Source organism: Fusarium coffeatum (genome assembly GCF_003316985.1).
Source record: "Fusarium coffeatum strain FIESC_28 chromosome Unknown BRIP53273_contig_218, whole genome shotgun sequence".
Lineage (NCBI taxonomy): Eukaryota > Fungi > Ascomycota > Sordariomycetes > Hypocreales > Nectriaceae > Fusarium > Fusarium coffeatum.
In genome coordinates, this window is record NW_022158011.1 from 1 (window position 1) to 24,520 (window position 24,520).

The 24,520-nt window shown below is 50.3% G+C and overlaps 7 protein-coding genes across 7 annotated transcripts; 3 read left to right on the forward strand and 4 right to left on the reverse strand.

Annotated features, from left to right (window-relative positions):
• Positions 1 to 299: 299 nt before the first annotated feature.
• On the reverse strand, positions 300 to 1,588 carry FIESC28_08923 (uncharacterized protein; the record flags this gene model as incomplete). Its single annotated transcript, XM_031163060.1, has 3 exons — positions 300 to 982; positions 1,043 to 1,480; positions 1,534 to 1,588. 3 exons carry the CDS (start codon positions 1,586 to 1,588, stop codon positions 300 to 302), a joined length of 1,176 nt encoding a protein of 391 aa, XP_031012848.1.
• A 936-nt stretch (positions 1,589 to 2,524) lies between these two features.
• FIESC28_08924 (uncharacterized protein) lies at positions 2,525 to 3,485 on the forward strand (the record flags this gene model as incomplete). The annotated part of the gene is made up of 2 exons (XM_031163061.1): positions 2,525 to 2,764; positions 2,823 to 3,485. The coding sequence occupies 2 exons, from the start codon at positions 2,525 to 2,527 to the stop codon at positions 3,483 to 3,485; spliced, it is 903 nt and encodes a 300-aa protein (XP_031012849.1).
• An 817-nt stretch (positions 3,486 to 4,302) lies between these two features.
• On the forward strand, positions 4,303 to 5,748 carry FIESC28_08925 (uncharacterized protein; the record flags this gene model as incomplete). Its single annotated transcript, XM_031163062.1, has 2 exons — positions 4,303 to 4,618; positions 5,051 to 5,748. 2 exons carry the CDS (start codon positions 4,303 to 4,305, stop codon positions 5,746 to 5,748), a joined length of 1,014 nt encoding a protein of 337 aa, XP_031012850.1.
• Positions 5,749 to 6,066: 318 nt separating this feature from the next.
• Positions 6,067 to 7,221, reverse strand: FIESC28_08926 (uncharacterized protein; the record flags this gene model as incomplete). The annotated part of the gene is made up of 2 exons (XM_031163063.1): positions 6,067 to 6,930; positions 7,009 to 7,221. The coding sequence occupies 2 exons, from the start codon at positions 7,219 to 7,221 to the stop codon at positions 6,067 to 6,069; spliced, it is 1,077 nt and encodes a 358-aa protein (XP_031012851.1).
• A 1,077-nt stretch (positions 7,222 to 8,298) lies between these two features.
• Positions 8,299 to 16,100, forward strand: FIESC28_08927 (uncharacterized protein; the record flags this gene model as incomplete). The annotated part of the gene is made up of 6 exons (XM_031163064.1): positions 8,299 to 8,339; positions 8,392 to 12,940; positions 12,992 to 15,213; positions 15,558 to 15,571; positions 15,807 to 15,880; positions 15,939 to 16,100. The coding sequence occupies 6 exons, from the start codon at positions 8,299 to 8,301 to the stop codon at positions 16,098 to 16,100; spliced, it is 7,062 nt and encodes a 2,353-aa protein (XP_031012852.1).
• A 970-nt stretch (positions 16,101 to 17,070) lies between these two features.
• On the reverse strand, positions 17,071 to 20,346 carry FIESC28_08928 (uncharacterized protein; the record flags this gene model as incomplete). The annotated part of the gene is made up of 9 exons (XM_031163065.1): positions 17,071 to 17,712; positions 17,765 to 17,925; positions 17,970 to 18,558; positions 18,623 to 18,687; positions 18,735 to 18,806; positions 18,883 to 19,124; positions 19,190 to 20,030; positions 20,110 to 20,175; positions 20,238 to 20,346. The coding sequence occupies 9 exons, from the start codon at positions 20,344 to 20,346 to the stop codon at positions 17,071 to 17,073; spliced, it is 2,787 nt and encodes a 928-aa protein (XP_031012853.1).
• Positions 20,347 to 20,923: 577 nt separating this feature from the next.
• Positions 20,924 to 24,275, reverse strand: FIESC28_08929 (uncharacterized protein; the record flags this gene model as incomplete). The annotated part of the gene is made up of 5 exons (XM_031163066.1): positions 20,924 to 21,248; positions 21,301 to 23,925; positions 23,978 to 24,022; positions 24,071 to 24,122; positions 24,176 to 24,275. 5 exons carry the CDS (start codon positions 24,273 to 24,275, stop codon positions 20,924 to 20,926), a joined length of 3,147 nt encoding a protein of 1,048 aa, XP_031012854.1.
• Between the last annotated feature and the right edge of the window lie 245 nt (positions 24,276 to 24,520).

The window sequence follows — 24,520 nt, forward strand, 5'->3', positions numbered from 1 at the left end:
AAAAAAAAAAAAAAAAAAAAATAATCGCATGTTTGATGATTGCCAGCAACCCAAGCACATCCCCTGCCATGGATGCTACATCTGACACGAACCGTTAATCTCACTCTCCCGCGCGTAGCGCCGGAACGGTTCATCTCTAATGGTGCACGTAGTATGCATCTTATGCGCATCTTATTCATACTCATGTCTTATTTATGATGCAGGGCGGCGGCACTAGTCAATGCTTCGGAACATCCTTGTGTATATCATGTCATCCGACTTTTATCTCATTGCAAGTTTGGCAGTTTACGTCATGTCGCTTATTTCTTGCCAGTGTTGAGAGGACTGTTGGCATCGAAGACATCAGTGGTGATGAGTTCAGGGTATGTCACATCACCCTGCTTCAGTGCACTATCCATGACTTCCATGATAGCAATACTCTCAGACCAAGGCATCGAGGCGCTCTCCTTCTTTCCATCGCGCAAGCATCGCGCACACTCATCAGCCTCCCAGAACATACCATGACCCCAGTTGTTACGCTTGGGGTCAGTTGGGATCGGGCAGGTCACGACCTCAACCTTACCATTGGCGTCTGAAGCGATCACCTTGTATTCAGTCGGTCGGAATGCAGGACCTGTGACTTGAATTTCGCCTTTGGAACCTTGAATTCGAATCGCAGGGCCGCCGGTGTAATGGCCATCGACGTCTGTTGCTATGCGCAAGGAGGTGGTGGCGATACCAACGCTCTTGTGCTTTGGGAACTGGCAGATGATGCTCGTTGACTCGTCTGCGCCAGTTCGGTATTTGTTGATGGAAGCGACTACGTTAGGCGCCTCCTTATCAGCTTCAGGCTGAACGTGGTACAGAGACTGGAAGACCCAAGTCAAGGAATAAATGCCGAGATCAAGCAGAGCACCACCTGCAAGATCGGGGTTGACCATACGGTTCGAGTCAGGGAACTCAAGGTCGCCGCTATCAGTGTTCTTATTGAATGAAAGGTCGGCTAAAGAAGTGAGTCAGCAACCGCTGAATACCAGAACAAGGCGGAGCGGAAAATTCTTACCAAAGGTTCTATAAACATCACCAATGGCACCGGACTGAATCAATTCCCGCACCTTGATGCTCAGAGGGAAGTATCGTGTCCAGACAGCCTCCATGAAAAAGAGGTTCTTGGCCTTGGCAACCTCATACAGCTTCTTGGTTTGTGCTGCAGTCACGGTCAAGGCTTTTTCGCAGAGAACGTTCTTTCCTGCCTCAAGAGCCAACATGGCATTCTGGAAGTGGTGGCTGTGAGGAGTAGCGACATAGATGATGTTGACGTTGGGATCCGCGACAAGCTCAGCGTAGGAGCCATAAGCAGCGGCTGAAGAAGGGCCATCGATCTTCTTGATGAAATCGCGGGCCCGGTCGACAGAGCTGGAGGAGGCGACTGCGACAATCTCGTGGGTGACGTCGCTAACGTCGCGAGCGGCAGGATCTGTGAGAAGATCCTTGGTGAAGCCTGGTGGTGATGATTAGACTATAATCTGAACTTGATATGAAATTGCAACTCACATTCAGCGATACCTCCGGTAGCCAAAATTCCCCATTTGGCAGTGTAAGGAGCCATGATTATAATCTCTAGTTATGATTTATGAAGTCCGTAATTCACGTACAGCAATTGCCTCAGAAATATGAAGAGTGTAGATTGATCCTTCTCAATGTTTACCAATTGTAGTGACGTGACTTGATCCTTGTGAGCTCCAACCCCTCAGAGCTATGGCGGGGCAGCAACAACACCTCCATAGTCTACCCAATGATATTGACATTCACTGTGGATGAGAGCTACATAATTGCTTCACTTGGCAGATGCGGTAACAAGGCCCGATCTCCCGTTTCCTAGGCTAATTTTGGTAGCTCCGGAGAGATTTGTCCTTTATCTCCTGTCCCATATATGCAAAAGGGAAGTTATCGGTCATGTCTTTGAATTCCCCAGCTTGATATAATGAGCGACCATCTTGTTGTGTTTACGAGATAAGAGCGAAACCCCCCACAAAGAACCCCGCGCTGGAGTGGGGGATAAAGTCGCTGATTCTCAACGTCATTCACTTTTGTGGCAGGTCGGTTTACACCCGTACTATTTCCAGCTCGATATTCCAGAAGTTTAGTATCAGGCAATCAAAAACGATTGACTTTGATACCTATGAACAGAGGTTTCCTATCGAACAAGCTTGGAAAGAGGTACAGAAGCCTTTGAGTTACCACATTAAACTAGATACAGTATCTTGTGAAAGACATCATTCTTTATGAGAATTATGCAGTTCCAAAACACTGATTGGCTGCCTTGCAATATGCTGGTTGTATCCGTACTTGACGCCATATGCAGCCTGTTTGAGGCTCAACATGTCGTAACCAACATCACCATTGTTTGACCTCCACCTCCACCTATCATAATCATCCATACAAGAGCTTTCACCTCACATCATCTCTTCACATTCACATCTATACCTAAAGAAGAGCTATTGACCACTTGCAGCTCAGTTTCAGCTCAGTAGAATCACTTACTATGGCCGCGAAACTTGCCAAGGATCTCACCCTCAAGGGCTCGTCCACTTCTATGCCAAAGCTTGTCTACGGCACGGCATGGAAGAAAGACAGATCAGCAGACCTTGTTTACACCGCTCTCAAATATGGTTTCCGCGGTATCGACACGGCGGGCCAGCCTAAGCATTACAACGAGAAAGGTGTAGGGCAAGGAGTCCAAAGAGCTATCAAGGATGGTATAATTAAGCGCGAAGGGCTATTTGTAAGTTCTCTCGGACCATTCGTAAAACTCAGGTGAGCAACCAATTGATTCAGCACAGCTTCAAACCAAGTTCTCTCCACCAGGCAACCAAGCTGAAAATGCACCTTATGATTTCAACGTGCCTGTCGTGGACCAGGTTCACCAATCTGTGCAGTCCTCACTGAAGTACTTCACCGTCGAGGGCGAGGAACCCTACTTTGACAGCGTGCTCCTTCATAGCCCTTTGCGAACCATGGAGGATACCATCACAGCATGGAAGACTCTCGAGACCTACGTACCCCACAAGATTCGAAACCTGGGCATTTCCAACACCACACTGCCAATCCTCCAAGCGCTCAATGGCGCAGTGACCGTCAAGCCTAGTGTTGTTCAAAATCGCTTCTACCCAGACACGCGCTTCGAGGTGGAACTCAGAGCTTACTGCCGACAGCAAGATATCGCATTCCAATCTTTCTGGACACTTAGCGCGAATCCGAGACTTGCTGTGAGTAAGCCGGTGAAGCTAGTTGCAGAAAAGGCCGGCGTCGAGCCTGTGGCTGCGTACTATGCCCTCGTTCTGGGTCTGGATGGAGTTACAGTTCTGGATGGAACAACGACGGAGAGTCACATGAAGGATGATCTTGAGGGGGTTGAGAAGATTGCATCGTGGGCTGAGGAAAGTGGTGCCGATGAGTGGACTGCTGCTTTGACTGAGTTTAAGCAAAGTATTGGGGATGAATGAGAGTTTCGTTGAATATGGAGGGCTTTGTTCGATGGTTTACTGCATATCTAGGTACATGGTGTATCTTTACCTTGCCGTCTTCTGGGGCTGTATTGCATCAGCCAAGGGGGTATCCTGCAATTGAAAGACAATTCGAGACCGAGACTACTTTTAAATGTATTCATGTGGTGAGGCACTTGAAGATGCCATATCTTTGATGATTTACTCTCGAGTCTTGCACCTCTACAGTACAACGAATTGTTATAACTTTGCCCCCACATAACCTAAGCAACCCTTTTCAAGTATTACACTGTGGTACGACTAGTTGTTGCGCCCATCGAACTACTTGAAAGTTATAGTACCGAGACAAGGCCTGCGGACATGCTGCCACCAGAAACACCTTTTTATGGCGAACATCTGAGAACTGACTTCATTTACGAGTCTCGATAGACCTTGCCTTGACTTGATCGATATATTTGCGGATAAGGTACGACTTTGTCCCATTCGTTGCTATTATTTTCTGTCACAACTCGATCGCTGTCATTAAGGAATGGATAGGCTCTTCGAACTGGATATCTAGCTCCTGCCTCGCGAGGTGTGCTGCCTACCTATCCCTCCCACTCTCAACTACGAACCCCTTGATTCCTCATTTTCTCACTCCCACACATTGTGAATTCAGGTTGGAGATGAGTAAGATCTATCTTTGATCTAGAATATCCACTATCTTCGATATGTGTATGCCCATTACCCTGCTACGAGGAAACACCGAGTCTCAAGAGCCATTCACATCTCAAAAACTGCATCGTTCGTCGCAATTCGCCAAATATTCACATCAACAATGCCCGAAAGAAACATAGGAACGCCGACGAGGGAGAGCAACGATTCAACCCAACTAAATACCGGGGCTTCGCAGAACAAGACGCTGATAACTCCCCCATCTAGCCAAAGCCCAGCGTTTCAAGTAGAGGGACAGCCTAGGAAGAAGAGGAGGAGGAAGGGTAACAACTGGACCCGTAAGAAGCTTCCTTCGCGAACAACAACCCAACACTCGGACCTTTTGTCAGCACCCGCGACGGAGTCCAAAGAAGAAGATCACGGCAATGATGATGCTTCAATGGCAATAGAGTCGGAGGGGGTGGGGGACTTAACTGCAGGTAAGTGATGGAACACTGCCAACAGGTAGGCAGTGAGCGGCCAGTGACAACAGCTGGTACACCATCTGTCAAATTTTGCGAAAGCCTGCTACCTCATGCTTTTGCAGTGACCGCATTGTACTATTGCTCTTCTGTCTTTATTCCCTCCCTCTGTTCTTGTATCTCCCCACCATCTGTTCGCCTTGAGAGTGACCGCTGTCTCCCATAGATGCCGCTTTGTGTTCTTTCTTCACGCAAAACTCGAACATAGTTCGTCGGTTTGTATTCGCGTGACTTGTCGGCTATAATTTACTGACGCTCTCTGCGACAGACTTGATCATGGACATCCGTCGAGCTGCTGTCGCGCGAGACTTTGGCCTAAGGCCTGGTAGAAGCAGTACTTCCCATCCCTTTCCACCACACCCTACGTTGTCTGACTATTCTTCTCCGCAGGCCTGGGCATGATGGATAGACCTCAGTTGCCTACAAAGAGCACCGCTGAGGCCTCTCCTGTATCCCCGGAAAGAAGTCCACCTCCCCATACCACCAAAGCCTCCCCAGTTAGGCCTCCAAGAACAGTGTTCTCAATGATCCCGGCTCCAGAAACTCGAGAAGCAGATCGTGAGGCGACTATTTCACCTACAGACCAACGGGGAGAAAACAGTCCATCCCCACGCAGCAACCTAGCCAAGAGACGCCTCAGCGACGATTCCCAGACCGGCGATGAAAGCCCTATGATTCCTATCCACTTTCCACCCAACCCCATCACCCGGCCTGACCGTGCATGCGACATCTTCTGGCGCAATGCTTGTATGGAAGTCCAACGTCCCGATGGAAGTGTTCATGCGCCTGATATCATCAGGAGACTCATGACCAAAAAGGGAGGGATTGGTCGCCCTTGGCCACAACTTGAAGAGGGTTTAGCAGCAATTGAGGCTATGAAAAAGGATACAATTGACCCTGTCGAGATCTTTCGTCGACAAGAGGAAGAGGAAGCGATCGCCAGAGCAAAAGAGGAGCGACGCCTGGCAAACAAACGTCGATACCGACCCCGTGGCCAAATTGACCGAGAACGAGCGGAACGACAAGCAGCCCTGGCTGCGTTGTTGACAAAGGAGCTTGAGAGTGATGGCGCAAGTGCGAGTCCGTAAGAGAACAGTGAATGATTTTGAGGACTTTGCAAAGAGCTCTTGAGAGAATATCGATACCTGAAGCAAACTCGGGACGACGAACCAAGAATGCAAACATAGCAAGGTGTTGCCTAGTTACAATTCTGCAAGCCGCGAGTCACAGCATTATGGAAGCATTTGGAACTTAAGGTCACTAAGTATGGACTTAGGTTGGCGTTGTTGATCGCACTTTGCCTGCTTTCAACTTTTCCCTGAAGTATTACTGTCTTACAGTAACAGGCACCAACATATCGCAGGCAAGGGGCTTTCGATAAATTAATTTTACATTCTATGATGTTTTTACTTTCGATCAGCCTTCCCATTATCCTTTGCAAACGTGTTTGCTACAATAAAAGGGAAACAAGCTGTCGCCTCCATATAAACCTTGACATTGTCCGCTCCGATCTTAATTTTACCCCATGAGACAGCTTCGTCTGGCCTAGCGCCCGCATCGCTACCGTCGAATTCCTGTGCTGTGTTAATGTAGACAGCCGACTCAGCGCCGTTGCGCATCAAGCATGCGTTTGCGATATGATGTTTGACGATGCCACCCCCTAGAATGATCATACCAGCTCGCTTGGCTCGAACAGCAATCGTGTTAATACGACGGATATCCTCGACCAGATCGATCTTCAACTGCAGAGGTGAGGTTTTGAAAGTGTGAAAGTAGAGCATGTCGCCCAGGCTGCCATCCGTAATCGCAGGGCAAAACACAGGGATGTTGTTCTTATACGCCCAGTAGTAGACGGACCGCTCGTCATTGATCTCCTTACCCAGACGGTGAATCACCTTGGATGGTGTCCAGTTGATTTCCTCTTCTGTGCCCTTGCTGGCTTCTTGTTCCTCGAGCATCTTGTCAAGAATAGGGACGACCCAATCCTCAAAAGCACAGTAGTTGGCATTTGGTACAACGAGGTTGCCGATACGGTTAAGACCCTTGCGACGGAGATCGGCTCCAGGGGTGCTGAAAGAGCCAACATAGGTATCGCCAAGACACTTGATGAAATCCTCCTCGATACCACCAGCAGTGGTGACGATACACGAGACATGGTTGTGCTCAACGAGCCAGCGCAGAACGCCTCGAAGGCCCGACGAGATCAGGTTGGAAGTATAACCCAAGAAGATGGTGGTCTTGTCGCCTGTCTCAGGATCCTTCCACGCACGCTGTAAATTGTTAGCCAGCCTTGCCCTTGATCATGTTAGAAAACTCTGGTAGAGTTCTCCCAGTGGATCACGGCGCACCATGTCGTTGATGATCCTCACAGCTTCACACATGGAAGACGCTTGGAACCCCATGTGGCGCATGCCCTCGAAGAGATCTTCCGCGGTGATGGGACCCTTCAGCTTGTTGAAGTCCAGCTCCTCAACCTTCTGGGCGTCCTTGGGCATCTCCTCGGACTTGACAAGGACGGCCTCTGTGGCCGCCGAGGGTGGGGCATCTGTGTTGGAGGCCATTTTGGTGAAGTTAAGAGTTTGTGGGTTGTGAGTCGTAAGTTTCAAGTCGTAAGTTATAAAATATGGATAGCACAAAATTTGATGGCGAAAGGCTTAGTAAAGACGATCGAGCACTTGATTCGTTCCCAACCTAATAATGAAGGTTCGGATAGCAAGAACTGATTAAGGTTCTCAAAATCAAGTACTCTTAATTTTTGTCTTCTTTGAATCTTCGTCCGGCCGTTGGATTATATTTTTCGAGATTTCTTCCGTGCCGGTCCTCGGCTCCGCATTGGACAGAAACCGGCGGGGTCTGACGGAGCGGAACAGATGGAGGCGTGCATGTAACGCTCCACAACCGAATCTGTCCATTCATGGTCTAGCGTCTGGCGGCAATTCTGGCTCAAGCCCCCACTGGAAACTGGAACTCAAAAGGGAAAGGACACCCTTCATGCCTTCTCATCCACCACTAAGCGCCACGCGACAGTGTGTCCATCCCAATTTGCAGGAGCGATGGACGGGGGTCGCTTACGCTAAGGCCACACGAACTGAGGCTGCACGCCTGAGGCTTGTTCTGTCCTCGATCCTGCAAACCTTCAATCTGCATTCATCCATCGCAAAAGGCACTGTCGCCCTCACGGTGCAACCGCATTCTCATCGCCCATTACTTGTCGCGCCTTTAATATTTCGATACGATATTGCTAATACGTTATACGCCTGTTTCGACTTTTCATTTGATACCCCAGTCGACGGCTCAACCCAACTGCTTTCGTGATTGAGACGCGATCAACGACGACACCTCGAGTTTTACGCTTCAGCTGTTGCCTTAGCAATCACTTACTTTAGGAAGGATAACTTTCGACATCAAGGTTAACCGACGACATCTTTTAACTTGTTAACATTTGTGTTTTGCATCTTGGGTGCATGGGCTACGAATCATAAATACCGGTTCCTGCGGGTTTCCCCGGCCTTTGAAAAATGTAAGATCCAACTATTACATTCTACAACCCGCAGATCCAAGATTATGCGGAAAACTCGTGCAAGAAAATACGGTTCAAAGCGGCGCCGAAGCCGTTCGCCTCCTTTTCAACCTCCTTCATGCTGACTATCTACATCGTCCAGGGCCTCCAGATACTCGCGTTATGAACGATCCAGATCGCCGCGTGATCGTTCACCTGACCGGTTTGACAGAAACGCACAATATCCAGATGGCGATAGACGCCGACCATCCGAAGCTCGAGCAGGTAATGGCGGGTTTCCCCCAGGTCGCGACTTTGGCGACCCATTACGGCGCGAGCCCCCTCGCGGCCCTAAAGCCTTGATTGATGCGCCTAGTGGGCCACGTGGTGGAGGATTCGGCGGCGAATTCAGAGGAGGCCGAGGTCGAGGGCGTGGTCGCGGATGGTCTTCAAGAGACGATAGTCGAGACCGGGGTCGTGACAGGGAAATGGACTTTCGTGATCGTTATCGGGAGGATCGAAGCCGCGAACGTGATCGCGACAGGGACTGGCGCGAAAATCGAGACTTCCGTTCACGTCGTTCTCCTATCGGCCGCGCAAGATCCCCTACACGAGACTTTCGAGACAGGGACCGCGATGGGCCTCTGGGCGTAGACGCAGATAGGTCTCGGCGCGGCTCTCGAGACGGGGGCCCTCCTTCTGCGGGATCTTCATCATCTGACCCCCAGTTCAACATGGGACCCTACCCTCGAGGCGGGGGGTTTCATCGAGGACGTGGGCGAGGAAGGGGAGACTGGTCCTCAGAACGAGGTCGTGGAAGAGGTCCTTATATGGACGATAGGGGAGATCGCTATCCACGCAGTCGGTCTCAAGAGGGTCGCTGGGGTAGGGATCGTGATGACAGAGACCGGATGGATCGAATGGATCGTTATGCTGACCCAGATACCCGACGTGATATCCGAGACGAACGCGGTGACCCCCGGGATCGCGAACTGTTCCGAAACAAGCTGGAAGCTCGCGCCAACGCTGGCCATGATTCAGGACTTTCTAGTAAGGAGGTATCACCGCCTCCTGTTGCGCCGCACGCTCCAACTTTTGCATCTTCAGCTAGCCGGGGACTGAGTGTGGGAGAGGGATATGTTCCTGCCAGTGCTGCTGCTAAAATCCCACCAACCGCGCCCAGAGCTTTCGGTGATCGGCCTCCGTCTGCTGGACACGATCCAAATATGCCCCCAATGGGCATGGGTAAGACAATGATGCATGACGGTCCTTCCATTCCAGTCGGCCCTCGAGCTCAACAACCTCCTCCGCCCCGGCCTTCCAGCAAACAATGGATCAACCCCAATCTTAAAAAGGCACCTGATTCGCCAAAGATGATGAGATCGTCGAGCTTTGTACAACAGCGACCGGCTTTGCGACGTGGTAGCTCCCAGTACGATCATTATAATGAGGATGATAGACGACCGCGTAGTAGCGATGCAAAGTCTGAGACTCACTATGATAATCGGGCTCGATCGAATTACAGTGCAGAGCCAGGAGAGATTACTGTGAAATCAGAGAGGGAATCTCAATCCGCCAGAGCATCAATCGACAGAGATACACGACCTATTAATGCTTCTAGGCGAGACTCTTATCGCTCTGGCCCATCACCTACTATGGAGAGCATGCCCAGATTCAGCCAAGTATCCGATGAACGCATTAGAGAAATGAGGGAACCACCGAGAGAACCCCCCAAAGAAGCTCCTAAGCGGAAGCGTGTTCGACCAAATCTAAAGGTGGTAAGATTCGAAGTGCCTCCTAAACCAGCGGTTGTGGAACAGAACTCAGAATCCGACGATGACGACGACATGGCCGACTATTTTGATATGGAGATCGGGAAAACGGAAGCTGAATTGAGTAAGCTTGAGAAGCCGAAACTGCCAACTCAAGTAATGGCTCGATTTGCAGCTTTATCCCATGGGTCCATGGTCAAGATTGTTGGGGAAGGGGAAGGACTGCTCAAGATGGTCGAAGAGCTTCCCGAGGCAGCGAACAGGCCTATAATCGAGAAGATTGATAAGCCCACGCCCGCCGAAAACGAGAAGCCGGACGTGGAAATGACAGATGCCCCTGAGAACGCCAACCAGGTCGAGGATGGGCAACCAATGCAGGAAGCCTCCACAGAGCTTGAGCCCGACCAGTCGATTCATGTCAGAAGATCGGAGGAGCCTACGGAAGAACCGACCCGCAAAACATTGTCCGATGCCACTGAGGAAACAACCGAACAGGCTAGCGAACAGCCAGACGAAAAGGCAGTCGAGAAACCTACGGAGAAACCTACCGAGAAGCCCAAGGAGAAACCTACCGAGAAGCCCAAGGAGAAACCTACCGAGAAGCCCAAGGAGAAACCTGAAGAGAAACCCGAGGAGAAGCTCGTCGAGGAGCCAGCCGAGAAGCCAGCCGAGGAGCCACTTGAGAAGCCAGTTGAGAAGCAAGTCGATGATTCCGAAGAGCGTTCTGGCGAAAACCCAGATCCAAAGCCAGACTATCCATCTAATGGTCCGGTTGCGAAGTCCAATGATAACCCCGTCGAAAAGTCAGACGGAAAGCCCATCGAGAAGCCCATCGAGAAGTCTACTGAGACGATTGCCGAAAGTCCTGCTGAACAAACTGTCGTGGATCATGCCCAACAACAACCTCTTGAACAGAGTATCGTCCAAGAACCTGTCTCTTCAGGGCCTGAACCAAAAACTGAAGAAATGGACATCGATGAACCTCCCATTACCGCTGAGCCGGAGACTCCCGTACCCATGACAGATAGAACAGTCAAAGACCCCGTTCCTACAACACTCGAAACTACCGCCAAAGAACTTCCTCTTGAGCCTGCCAACACAAGCGACACAGCTTTGCAGACAACAAACGGATCCGGACCAGAGAAATCTACAGAAGACAAGCCGAGTGAGATGCCTGTGGATGCTCATGACGAAACATCTTTACAGGTCCGGACCGAAAAGCCAAGCGGGACTTCTTCAGGTGCCGACCTAGGAAAGCGCAATGAATCAGCTGTGGGGACTCAAATCGAGAGTTCTGCAGAATCTCGAATTGAACCTTCCGCGGAGAATACTGAAACCATTGTAGGCAGGCACATTCCGAGCGAAGACACACCCGTTGCCGTCATTGCGCCCAATGTTGTTTTACAAACAACCGAGACAGCCTCGAAGCCGCCCAGCACACCATCGCAGGTCGATGACGACGAAACCGAGTCTGAAGATGACTCGTTCATGAACCTAGATACTGTTCGGCAATACATGACTACGCCGCCCATCGATAGTCTTCCCGATTTTGGTTGCAAACGTTGGGACAAGGACAAGGATTTTCTGCACACCATTGAACCAGACTCGATTCTGGACGACTTTGTTCTCCAGCACTTGGACCAAATGCATCTAGAAAAGTCTGCGGAACAGGACCATGACAAGAAGATCTACTCGGGCAACTACCATCGCTACTTGGACTTTACCTTATCAAACGACCCTGCCGCTGTAAAGAGCCGTGGAAAGTTCTCGGTCTCAACGGGCATTGAAATCACTGGCACAGTGACCCCTGAGCCAAAACACGAAGGAAGCGGTCGCGGGCGTCGTTTCGCAACTGAACGAGATCTGGAACGAGTTTTGCAAGCATCCATGCGAGAGGACGAAGAGCGTAGAGAGCGTGAGCTCAGAATGCAGCAAGAAAAGTACCGCACAGACAAGGAAGCTGTTATCCCAGACATGATCTGGACTCAGGAAGAGAAGGACAATACCAACTATATTGACAAGAGTGGATACACACCTGTCGATCGACTGGTATCAGCATGGCGTGTTTTGCCTCCGGTCAATAACTTCACCGAGGAAGAAGCGAATCTGTTCGAGAAAAGATACTTGGAAGCACCCAAGCAATGGGGCAGAGTTGCAGAGGCAATTCCCCATCGCGATTTCGGTGCTTGCATCCAGTATTACTACATGAACAAGAAGAACCTCAACCTGAAAGAGAAACTCAAGAAGCAGCCTAAGAGGCGCAGAAAGGGCAAGGCAAAGCAGCGGTCCAGCGCATTGGTGTCAGAGCTGGGCAACGGCGATGGCGAAACGGAGGAAAACCACGACACAGGAGAGAATGGCGAAAGGAGACGACCACGACGAGCGGCTGCGCCTACTTGGAATTTCGAACAGCCTCCAATCGACACGGAAGCATCAACACCCAATGCTACGCCTGGCAGACGCGGAGGGTCTGCAAAGGTTGATCATCCCGAGAAGGTGGACGGAAGAAAGAGACGGAGAGGCCCGAAGGAGAAGGAGCCTAAAGCACCAAAGGCGAACCAGACGTTGGCTGCAGCGCCAGGGCCAGCGAAGGGACGCTCGAGGTCCAACTCAAGAGTACCCAATACAGATGGCTCCTCCACTCCGCTGCCGCTTGCCGAGGGTCATCGTCTACCAACTCAGTTCGAGCAGCACCCAGCCGGGATCCAGCCTCCTTTTACCGTACAGCAACAACCTATTCAAACTCTCGAACGTCCTCAACCAGCTGCGCCCTCATCCATCTCCGAGGTCATGGCAGCACCTTCGCTTCGACCCGACCCCCCACCTCAGCCTGCAATGGCCACTTTCAACTTGACTCATTCCTCATCATCATCAGAGCGTAAAGCACCGACCCAAGCATCCAGTTATTGGAGTGTGTCTGAATCTAATGACTTCCCACAACTCCTGTGCTCGTTCGGCTCGGACTGGACAGCTATTGCAGCCCATATGGGTTCTAAAACCGCTGTCATGGTAAGCCCAGTGTTGTGCAATCGCCAAGTATTACCGCTAACAACGAAACAGGTTAAGAATTACTTTGTTCGTCAAAAGGACCAGGGCAAAGCCGAATGGGAGGGACTCGTTCGAGAAGCTGAGAGAAAGAAGCTGTCCGGTGAGAAGCTTCCTGAGCCTCCTCAACCATCCACAGGAGGGCGAGGAAGGCGATACGACAGCTCAGCAGCTGCTTCTCGACCTCTAGCTGTTGCTCCTGGGATTGAAATGCACAACGAAGCGCCACAGCCTAAGATGGAACCCGCTGCTCAACCTCCCCGCAATCAACCATTCTCGGGCTTTGGAGGAGTTCCTATTGCTCAGGCTCCTGTTCAACAGCAACCACTTGTCCAATCGCAACAGCCTATGGCCATGAGCCAACACCCTGCAGCTCAGCCTGTTGCTCAAGCAATGTCTCCTGGTCCAAGGCCCTTGCAAGCCCCTGTTCAGCAGTTTAGACTAGGAGAACGCGAACCCGCAGCACGCGTTCCACTTCCGCAGAAGGCCTCCTCCAGACCTCCTGTCACCGAGCCACGAGAGCAGCGGCCTCTGGCTGCCGCACAACCACTGCAGCCTTCTCGAAACGAGGCTGCCATGAGGAACGAGGCTGCCATGAGGAATGATGCTGCCATGAGGAATGATGCTGCCATGAGAAATGAGGCTGCCATGAGAAACGAGGCTGTCATGATGGAACATAATGCCCAGGTGGAACGTCAGAAGATGGAGATGCAGATGCGAGAACAAGAACAGCGCGAACTAGCTCGCCAGTCGGAACGACAAACTCTACGCGTCAAGCAGGAGCGCGAGATGACACCACAGCCTCATCACTACGAGCCGTTTGGGCATCACCGTCAACAAGGAAGTCTTGGCGGCCAACCACTGTCAAGACCGCCACAAGAATCCGGACGTCCTTCTTCCTATGGCCAACCTGTACAGCAGCAGCAGGCTCCCGTACAGCCAGTGCGCAATTTGATGGGTGAACAACCGCAGGTGCGATCGCCTCAAATGGGCACACCTACCAGCCGTCCCGTATCTTCTCTTCAGCAACGACCATCGTCGGGCTCCATGCACGAACCATTCGGCTCAGTAACACCTCAGTCTGGCACCCCGGTCCAAACTCCAGCAGCAGCACCGCCTCGCCCACCAGAGCCTCGTAAGGGAGGTCTTAACATCATGTCGCTGCTCAATGACGATGATCCTCCTCCCCCACCCAAGCGAGTAAGCGATGTAACAAGCACCCCTACGCGGCCGTCGCCCACTCCTCCACCTCAAACTAGCATGAGCGGCCGTCCACTTCCCGGGCCAGCACCACCATCGCAAATTCGACGTGGAGAGCCAGAATCATACTCACCCTTTGCTCGAGGTACGCCGGCAATGCCACCTCTCAAGCCAACCTATGCAGATTCTCCTCAGCCTTCACATATGGGCAGCTCGAGAGCATCAATCGGAGTATCGCACGAAGCCGCCGCAGAAAGGGACTATTACAGACAGAACCCATATCAGTCTGCTAACCACAGCCGGACGAATTCACCGCAAAGTGGCCATCGCTATCCTCCCTCAGGCCCTCCTCAGTATCAGAATCAGGGTTATCCAACATCATATGCCTCCACAGGCCAACCGGCGCATGCTGGATCGCCAGGTGGACAGTATGGTCACCATCCATCCTCTTCTCGCTCGCGAGAAGTTCCCCAGAGTGGTCGTGAAGCTTCATGGCCGCCACCAGCACCTCATCAAGCTCCTCCCAGCATGCAACAGCCCGCTGGTTGGCCCTCGCAACCACCCCCAAACACATCGCAACCACCACCTCAGCAACAGCAGCAGTCATGGCCTACGCAACACCCTGCGTCCAAGCCTCAAACGCCGGCACCTTCCTGGGCCCCATCGCAACCACCCTCCCAGCCACCACCTCAGCAAGCTCACCATATGCCTATGAGAGATGATGGGCGAAGTCCTTACTACGCAGGTGGAGCTAGCATGCCACCGCAGCAACATCAAATGCAGGGTCGATATCCGCCTCCAGGTTCGCGTGGCCCAGAACCCGTGCCCCCACCTACACAAGCATATCCCCGATATGCCTCCACCCCTGGTCCCGGGCAACCTCGAGATCCTAGAGAGATGCCTGCTCGCAGCTTCACTCCCATGGGCTATGATGGACGTGGGCCGCCCCCACCAGGAGCTTCTGTATATGGCCATGACCCACGCGATCCTCCGCCAAGGGACCCAAGGGACATGATGAGAGGTGCACCGAGACCAGAGTATGAGAGACATCCTCAGGATCACTACAGAAGATAGGTCATCAGCCAGTTGTCGAATGGCATGTAGATGCTGGGTATTCGTGTGGAGTTAGGCGCAAGCAAAGACGTTGATAGCTTTCTTTATGGTGCATGGTTGGGTTTATCATGTAAAACATGTTTATTTAACAACAGTTGTCGTTTTGTTTAATCTTGCATGAAGCAGAAATACAATATTCAGAAATTAAGAACTTGCAGAGATTCCATTGAAACTGAAGCCCTTTTGTTTTTGCCCTATGACTTCTGCTCAATTACCCCATGCCTTGGTCCCTATTGTATCATGACAAGTGACCCCACTAACTAAAAAGTATGTACGCCATAAGTAAACAACCCCACCAAAACCAAGACGCGCCAACCGGCGTTAAATTCAACGACAACCTTACACAAACTTCAAAGATAATCGGAAACACTCGTATCATGGCTTCCCATTCAAGATCCGCATCCGCTATGGGCGGTCATGAGAAGACTTACTTCGAACAACAACGTGAAGCACTGATTGGCGAGATTGCAATGGCAAGTTACCCCCTGATCAGGCACTACAGAACAGCTATTAACAGTCAATCCGCAGAGTTTTGAGCATGTCCTGGCCAACATCAACAAACTAAACAGATCCCTCGAGGCAGTCACCGCGGTACAACCAATCCCTCTTTTCGCATTCCTGGAGCAGTTGAGCTAATGAGTTCATGCAGGTCGGCAACGAATTTTCTTCGGTCGAGGCGCTTTGGTCGCAGTTTGAGAACGTCATGGGCAAAGATGAAAAGGCTGAGGGCGAGACAGGACAGGCTGATCAGACCGAGCGACCTGATGAAACTATGGAGGGAGATACGACGGTGAAGCATGAGGGCGCTTGATAGGGATTGGAAGGTTGTTGATTTGATACCCCGTGGATAAAACACATGAATGAATGAATTACACATGAAATACTACAAGCACAAAGTACCAAATGCATAGATTCTGTAGGTTTAGATTCTATAAAGAAATCGTGTATTACTGTTATCAACACATGTATCTATTGCTTGCACAAAGAGCTGTAAAATATTTTGTTCCGTTCTTTTGTCTATCTATCTATATTTCTCTGCTTCCTATCTTTGCTGTACAATCTGTGCAAAATAAAATAAAGGTTCTTCTCTCAATGGTATATTATACAAGCAGGACTCAGAACCAGGATAGCAAATCTTTCTCAAAGACCAGCTCGTAGATGACTCCAATCACAAGATCGACCAAAATCTATAAAAGATGGGCTTACAGTTGTTCATCGTGGCCCATAGGGCTCGCCACGTTCGGTATCGTACTTCATTCCCATTCCACCAGCTCCCGTCTGGTCTAGCACCGGTTCGCGCGGCAGCTTCATATATTGAAAGTAAAACGAAAAGCGTATCATCTAGGCGCATGCGCTGGGACTCTGGCGTCTTAGCCGGTCGCTATAATAGAATATTCAAGGGACAGGTATAGAAATCAGAACGTTCGTCACTGCAATAATCGGTGGGCGCGGACATTCGCTGCTCCAATGGTCTACCAACATTCGGCTTATCGTTAGCCTCAGATAATATAAAGGACAAGGTAGGGGATCGCTCGCAATCCTGAAGATCAGTCGATCTGGGGCCATCTGCCAATTAATTCTGTGACCAAGACATAGGATCCAAACAAGCGGGGTATCCTTGGGTATCATAGGACTTCGTCAGGTGTAAGTCGTAATTCGTATATGTTTTCTTTTTCTTTTTCTTTTTCTTTTTCTTTTTGTCTTTTCTATGTTGTCGCTGCCCGTATCTGCTGTTGCAGGTACTTCGCCATGGTCATCGCCCCTTGAGTAGATGACATGGATTAGAAAAAGATATCGCTCGGGTTCTCAGGCTCAAGATCCTCGTTGGTCTTAGCCTTGGGGCCGTAGTATTCGGAGGCGCCGTAGGAGTCGGGACTCTCTGGCTCAGCGAGGTCACGACGCTCGACCTGGCGGATGTCGATGTTTTCCTCTCGCTCGGTCTTCTTTATGAGTTCCATAGCGTCGACAATGTTGTCCGCACGTTGATATCCGAGAGCTTCGGTGTTTCGGTGGATGCTTTCCTCCATCTCGTCGTAGCTGCGTTGAAGGTATCTCACGCATCGTTGGGCATCGTCGGCCTCCTTTTTTACCATCTCGGAGCGGCGCTGGACTTCATTAAGAGCCCTCTCGAAGTGGCGACAGACTTTTCGGACGTAGCGGCGCTTAGCGGCTTGAGCCTCTTCGGTCTCGAGAGCTTTCTTCTGGCGATAAAGGTAAGTAACTCGTTCGGCGCGATCACATTCGTCTTCAATGAGTTCATTACGAGTAAGTGAAGAAAGAACCTGTGAGTGTAGGGTCTCCTTGGCTGTGTTCGCGAAATCCATAACCATGATATACTCGTTCCAATCTACCTTCGCCTGTTCAGCATCGCTACCTCGAACTGGTGGGCAGTCGGGATGTTGCAGGGCAAACACGGTTTCGACCTGGAAGCTGGTGTTAGTATCGGGAGCTGTGAGCAAATGGGGGCATACTTACCATGGTGGGGAAATGATCAAGCTCGGAGAGGGAATCGTCGTTCACTTCGATGGAAGGGGTGTCCTCGAAGAACTTTTCGGCAGCTTCGTCACGTTCCATGTCATTTTCATGTTCACGGATTTGATTAATCCAGGCACGTATACCCGCAGCGCCTTGGCGACCTATAAAAGTCAGTAATGTTAAGTAGGGGATTGCATATACTTACTGCAGAATCGCTCGGGACTCTTCTCTCGAACCTGTTGGAGTGACTTAAAGAAGGCGGAGTATTGCTCATTCTCAAGGTCCTTCAGAGCAGCCGTAGTCAGAGGCGCGTTAGGAAGAACGTTGTCAGTGTCGGAGCTGGTGTCTGTGTTGGTTTCGGTATCGGTATCGGTTTCCAATTTGATAACAGACAGATCATCGGGCTTAGGGGCGATTTCGTTGCCCTGGTTGACTAGTTGCTCATCGTGAGGGACCTCGATGGAGGGGATAGCAATGTCTTCAGGCGTAAGGACTTGGTCTTCGAAAGTCTCTTGGTTAGGGGTCGTATTAACGGTCAGATGTCCCTGGGCCTTGTTGCTAGATCCGTTTGTGCTCTTGGAGAGGTCTTCGTCATGGCGCTGCGACTTGTTTTCCTCGGGTTGAAGTTCTTTCGGGGGCTGCTTGAAATCTTCAGTCATTTCACGAAGCTGGCGCTGTTCGTCTTCTTCATAAAGTGACGGCTCAGACTCAGGAAATTTGTCAGTTCGATCAATGCCTTGGCGATCGTAAATGCCCTTGATTCGCTCTATGCACTGGCGGTGGCGTGCGAAAGCCTACAAGCTATTGTTAGATACGCTTGACTAAATGATTTGTGTCGCAGTGACATATTTGACTTACTTGCGACTCGGTTTCAATGGTAGGAACATCGTGAGCTTCCTCGTCGCCCACAAAGGAGGAGTTTTCTAAGGGTGGTCAGTGAGGGCTAACCTGGTACATATAGTGAGCCTACCTTTGATTCCCTCCTTAGAATCATGATTGCCCTTGGATCTTCGCTTGGGGTTGTAGATGGAATCACAGGAGCCTAGTCATGTTAGCAAATATTCAGCAAACAATATGCAAGCAATGTCCCCCGAGTCTCTTACGTGGCATAAACTTACAATGGGAGAGTGATCGTCCAAAGTTCAGTTGCATAGCTGGTCTTGGTGCGAGGTCTTCGACAGACTTGTCAAAGTCGGGGAAATTGGTTAGTTGCTTACGATAAGAAACGAAGTAAGGTGCTCCGGCTTCATTGTCATCGGGGAAATTAAGAGCTCCAGAAAAGTTTCTGAATAACTCGACCATAGCATTGTCTGGTTCGGGGGGGTTCCACTGGACGGTAGGATGGCTATCAGCGGTAGTCCTGTCAAGAGATCATTAGTTTTGTTATTATTGTTAATGGAGTCAGGATAAAAAGCAAAAGCTTACTCGTTCATGTTGACATCATCATTCTCTGAGTCGTGAAGCTTTGCGCTCTTGCGGCGAAGTATAGGCCGTCGCGACTCGGCAGCCTGCTTAGTAGGCTGCTTGGTAGCCGACTTCTTCTTAGCGAGTTTTCTGACTTTGCCAATGATGGAGAGGATTGAAGTGACGCTCTTGGATCTCTTCCTCTTCTTTTGCTTCGGGTCAGCGCTGTTGTTGTCTATTTCCCCAACGACGGAAGTGGTGAGTAGAGCACCGCTGCATTCGATTGGCGGCTGGGGCAGTTCTCTAGCAGGCTCAACATCAAAAGACACGGTCTTGCGTCGCTCGGTCTTTTGGGGAGTTGGCTTTCGTTCTTGATCGGAATCAGTTCGGTTTTCTACTGCGCTGTCATTGAAGACTGCTCGTCGAATGATGACAGTACAGGTTGTGTTGATAGAAACATCATCGCCATCTGGAGAACCACGACCACCAGTGTTCTCTGGGACGGTGGCAGTAGCCTCGGGTCCGCTCTCACTATCTTGAGCGGCCATCAAGAATGATCGGAAGGCCGCTGTCTCGTGATAATCCGGCTCTTCGCCGATAGTTTCGAGAACGTGGGGAACGTAGTGGCTCGTTGGCGCAGAGCGAGCTCGCTTATGAAGCTTGTTGCCGGACTTTGTATTAAAGATGGCGTACCAACTTGACTTCTTGGCGTGTTCTTCGTTATGCGCGGTGGTAGGCTGTTCAGCTGTGAGAAGATCGAGGTCAGACATGCGAACAAGAGGATAGGGTAACAAAGGAGCCAGAGTGCTATACTCACCGTTCATGTCAGAATCGCCGCTTGATTTGTCATTGTGAAAGACACCTTCGAATGAAATATCAGTACATGGGTTCAGTTTGGTGTATTCTCTTTTGATAGGGGCTTCGAAGGGCGTTGAACTTACTTCGTAGTTCGGCAGTCGCCTTGTGATAGAGCTTCTGGAACTTCGCTTCGTTCTTAGAAGGTTGAGCTAGAACGGTGTTAACAACATGCGATCCCATTCATGACTGTTATTACAGTCACTCGACTTACATTTAGAAGATGAAACATGAACGCCTTCATCATCGCGGTGGTTGTCGAGGAAATTCGCCATCCACAGGTTACTGCCAAGGGCAGCGGGAAACGACGCCGAGCCCTGCATCGTGACAGCTCGGGTCTCCAAAAGCTTTAGAAGCAACTTCGTATAGCAAAGTAATAGTAGAAGGATGATAAAGCTAACGTTGGTGAAGGTATGTAAGATGAAAGGTTACAAAAGTGGTGGGTGGAGTTGTTGTTCAGGAGGAAAGGAGAAAGTGTGTGAGGGAACAAGAGAGACAATGATAACCGTGAACAATAGAGGGATAATAAACTAGAATACTGCGTTAGCACTGGCTGGCAGCTTGGGAACAGGAGAACGATGGCAACTGGCACAGCAGTGCCAATACCAATAAAGATTCTGGCAGTGCCAGTGCCAGTGCCAGCACCAACAAGACTATGGCAGTGCCAGGGCATCTTCATAACAATACCATTTTCAGTCACACAATTGGCACAGCAGTGGATAAATTATGCGTCTTAATGATGATAGTACAATACATAATACGAGCGCTCGCTCGTAGCCGTAGACTCCTTTTCCCTACCCTCGCCATATTAACCAGTAACTGGCCCATAGCAGCTAACCGACAATAAACCACGCCTAAATATTATTTACATACCCACAATGCAATGAATCTTCTACTCTCTTATTTCTTCGCCTTAGCTTTAGTACCAGTGGCCTTGGCCTTGGCTCGTCCTCGCTTGGGCTTGTCTTCCTCGTCGTCGTCGTCAGCAGCAGCCGCCTTGCTTGTCTTCTTTGTAGCTTTCTTGGCTTTTGGTTTCTTGATGTACTTGTCCTTCTTGAAGTCTATTTCGTCGTCGTCTTCATCTGCTTCAGGTGCCTCAACAACTTCAGCAGCGTCGTCGTCTTCAACGGCCTCCTCGAGGTCAGGGACTTCCTTAGGTTGAGCCTTCGGGGCGGTGACATTGCTAGCCTTCATAAAAGGGATAGGATGGCTCATCGCGTTGTATCTGTAAAGATTCATCAGTTTCGTGCTAGAAAATGCATAGGCGGTTTACTTACGTCCTAGTGAAGGCAGCCTTAGTCTTCGTCTCAATCTTGACTCGTTCCTCACTCATTGTTCCAACGCCGAGTTCCTGGACGGCGTCAAAATCTTCTCGGGTCAGGAAGTAGCTATCCATAAGATCGATGACTTCTCCCACGCCATCTACACCTTGATTCTGAAGTCGATCGACAAGCTGTGTCCACAGTATAGGCAGGTACTGCTGGCGAATCTCGTTATGGTCGCCAGAAGATCGAAGGCGCATGTGAGAGTGAACTTCTCGAATAGATCTGCCAAGTCTTCCGTACTTGCTGTTATTGCCGAGCCAGGATGTAAAGTTGGATCCCATAAGTTGACCCGCGATGAAGCTGGCTGGGCGAACCGTACTGAAGACAGCATGTGTGGGCATAAGACTCCACTGCTGCTGAGGTCCATGAATCATGCGGTCAACCAGATCTCCATCACTGATGCTCTCTGCCGCATTATCGAACAGCTCAAGAGCTTTGAGGTTGTGCTCACGTTGAGTGCACCCCTTCCCGTTGAGAGCCATAGGCTTTGTTCGAAGATAGTTTTCCTGGATCATGAGATAACTAAATTCGTGGTCATTGAAGTAAAGCTCAATTTTGTCGTTGAGTGTCGATTTGCTCGCAGGAGTGAAAAGACCACCAGCTAGCATCTTCTGACAGATATCCCATGGCTTGAGGATGACATGCTTCTCCCAGGCCTTCGACATGGCCTTGCTTTGGTCATAGTCCATACTTGTCTGGTCCAACTTCGCTGTGGAAATCATGTTGATAATTTGTCGGATATCTTTGTTGCTCCCTTCAATAAGCGCATCCACCACAGCAGGTGGGAGTTTGAGGCCTTCTCTGTGGCAAATCGTCATGATGCGGGATCGGACCTGGTCAACAGTCGGACGATTGAATCGAATGTCGAATGCGACATGGTCAAAAGGTTTCATCTTTGGGAGTTTTCGTTCGTTACAGATGAGAATAAGAGGAATTTCAGTCTTCTTGCAGAACTTGGCCAAAGCGCCGACACCTCCACGATCACCTGCAGACATACCATCAACCTCATCCATGATAAGGACAATCTTCTTCTTGGTCGCATCAACATTCTTGCCATCTCCAGCAAAGTATCCGAGAAGTGAAGTATTGTTCATCACATCACTCACACCGTTCTCAACGAGCTTCTTGCTTCGAGAGTCACTGGCATTGCTCTCCAAAACATCGTAACCTTCCAGGTTGGCAGCCAGGTGGGCAGCTGTCGTCTTTCCGATTCCAGGAGGGCCAGAGACGATGATAGCGCGCTCGCCACCCATCCCATCCGCGCCTCGTCGCTGAAAGTTATATTTCTTGTTTTTGGGCCAGTTTCTGAGCCATAGCTGGATCTTTTCGACCTGGGCCTTGTTGCCACAGATATGGCTGAGCTGCGTTGGTGCATACTTAGAGGTTAGTAGCTGTACAGGAGGAGCTGCCGCGGGTTTTGCAGGTGCCCCCCCAGCGGCTGCAGCCTTCTTTGCAGCCTTTGCAGCCTCAGCTTTGCGGGCTTTCTCTTCGGCTTCCATTTCGGCAACTTGTTTCTTTACTTTGTCTTCGTCGGCCTTTTTCTTCTCTTGGGCCTTCTGAGCCCCTTTGCCGCCTCCTCCAAATGCAGGAAGCTTGCGAATCAAGTCGAAAAGTCCGTTTTCATCAATCGTCTTGATGCCATGAGACTTAATTTTTGCTAGCTTGCTTGGGCCAGCGTCTTCTCCAAGGACCACAAAGCTTGTCTTGCTGCTCGGTTGGCCAACAACTTTACCACCATATCTCTTGACAAGTGCCTGTCCATCATCACGGCTGATACTCTGCAAGACACCTGTGAAGACAAAGCTCAGACCGGCGAGGCACTCTTCCTCGCCCTCAGGGAGCTCGACTGAGCCTGAAGCTGGCTGGGCAGCTGCGTTGCCGCCTCCAAACGCATTCTTTTTCCAATCGAACTTGGCATCGGGATCCTTTGGTGGTGGCGTGGGAGCCCGAACAGTTGCAACACTTTCAAGGATATCTTTGATCTCGGCATCTTCTGGTTCGTCGGCCTTCTTTGCTCGGGGAGCTCGGGGTTTGGCTGGAGCTTTTGATTTGGCAGTGGTAGTCTTCTTGCGAGGAGCCTCTTCTTCTGACTCTTCCGAATCCTCGAGAGGTGACTTTCGTTTCTTGCTGGCAGCAGCAGGTTTTACGTCGTCGTCGGAATCTTCTTTCTTGACAGCAGCCGGACGGCCTCGTGTAGCTATTCGCTTGGGTTTGGGGAGGACCTCTTCCTCGGACTCATCCTCTTCGTAGTCGTCATTCTTGCGCTTGCTTCGACCTTTAGCATCCGCTGCAAAAATATCGCCATCCTCTTCATCTCCGTCATCCATGTACGCATCAGAATCTCGATCAGCTGCATGATTGGAGTGAGAGGTCGTAGTTTTTCGTGTAGCCATTTTTCCATTCTTCGCTGGTGCTGAGGGTTTCGCAGCCGCAGCCTTTCCTCGGGGACTCGATCGAACCGGAGCTTCTGCTTTAGCTGCAGGCTTTTTAGGTGTTGCCGATTTGGTAGATTTACTGGTCTTGTTCGAAGCAAAATAATCGTCGGCGGATATAGCGACGCCTTTAGGTTCGTCATCCCTTTATAAAGTTAGATGGGAACCAATTGGTAGGATTTAAGGTGAGAGCAAACTTGGCTTTTTTCTTGGGGGCGGCTTTAGCTGCTGGTTTCTTTACTCTATTTTGATGTTAGACTTAGTAAACAAAGAACATCAAGATAACATACTCTACTGGCTCCTCGTCATCGTCTTCGCTGTCTTCAACAACTTTTCTTCCCTCTATACTATGGTTAATACACTTTCAGAATTAAACCATAAATGAGATAACTTACTTGTACGCTTGCTCTTGGCCAGCTCCTCAGCTTTTCTAGGAGCTGGTTTCGGAGCACTACCACCCTTTGGCCCAAAGAAAGAACGAATGTCAGAAGGCATTTTGAGTGATGATGGATGCTTCAATGCTGATCGAAGAAGCGCATCGACACTTTTTGTGCCTTTTTGGTGATGTTGCCTGGGTGAGAAGTGAATGCGTGAATCCTAGGCAATCAGGAGCAGCCTAGAACTTCATGTCTAGTGACGTGCACGTTAGCTCCTTCTGGACGCGAATCTGACGCGAGGTGCGTGACTTCCATCTAAAGTGGTTCGCAGATGTGGAGGCCTTGTATATCAGGCCACTTCAG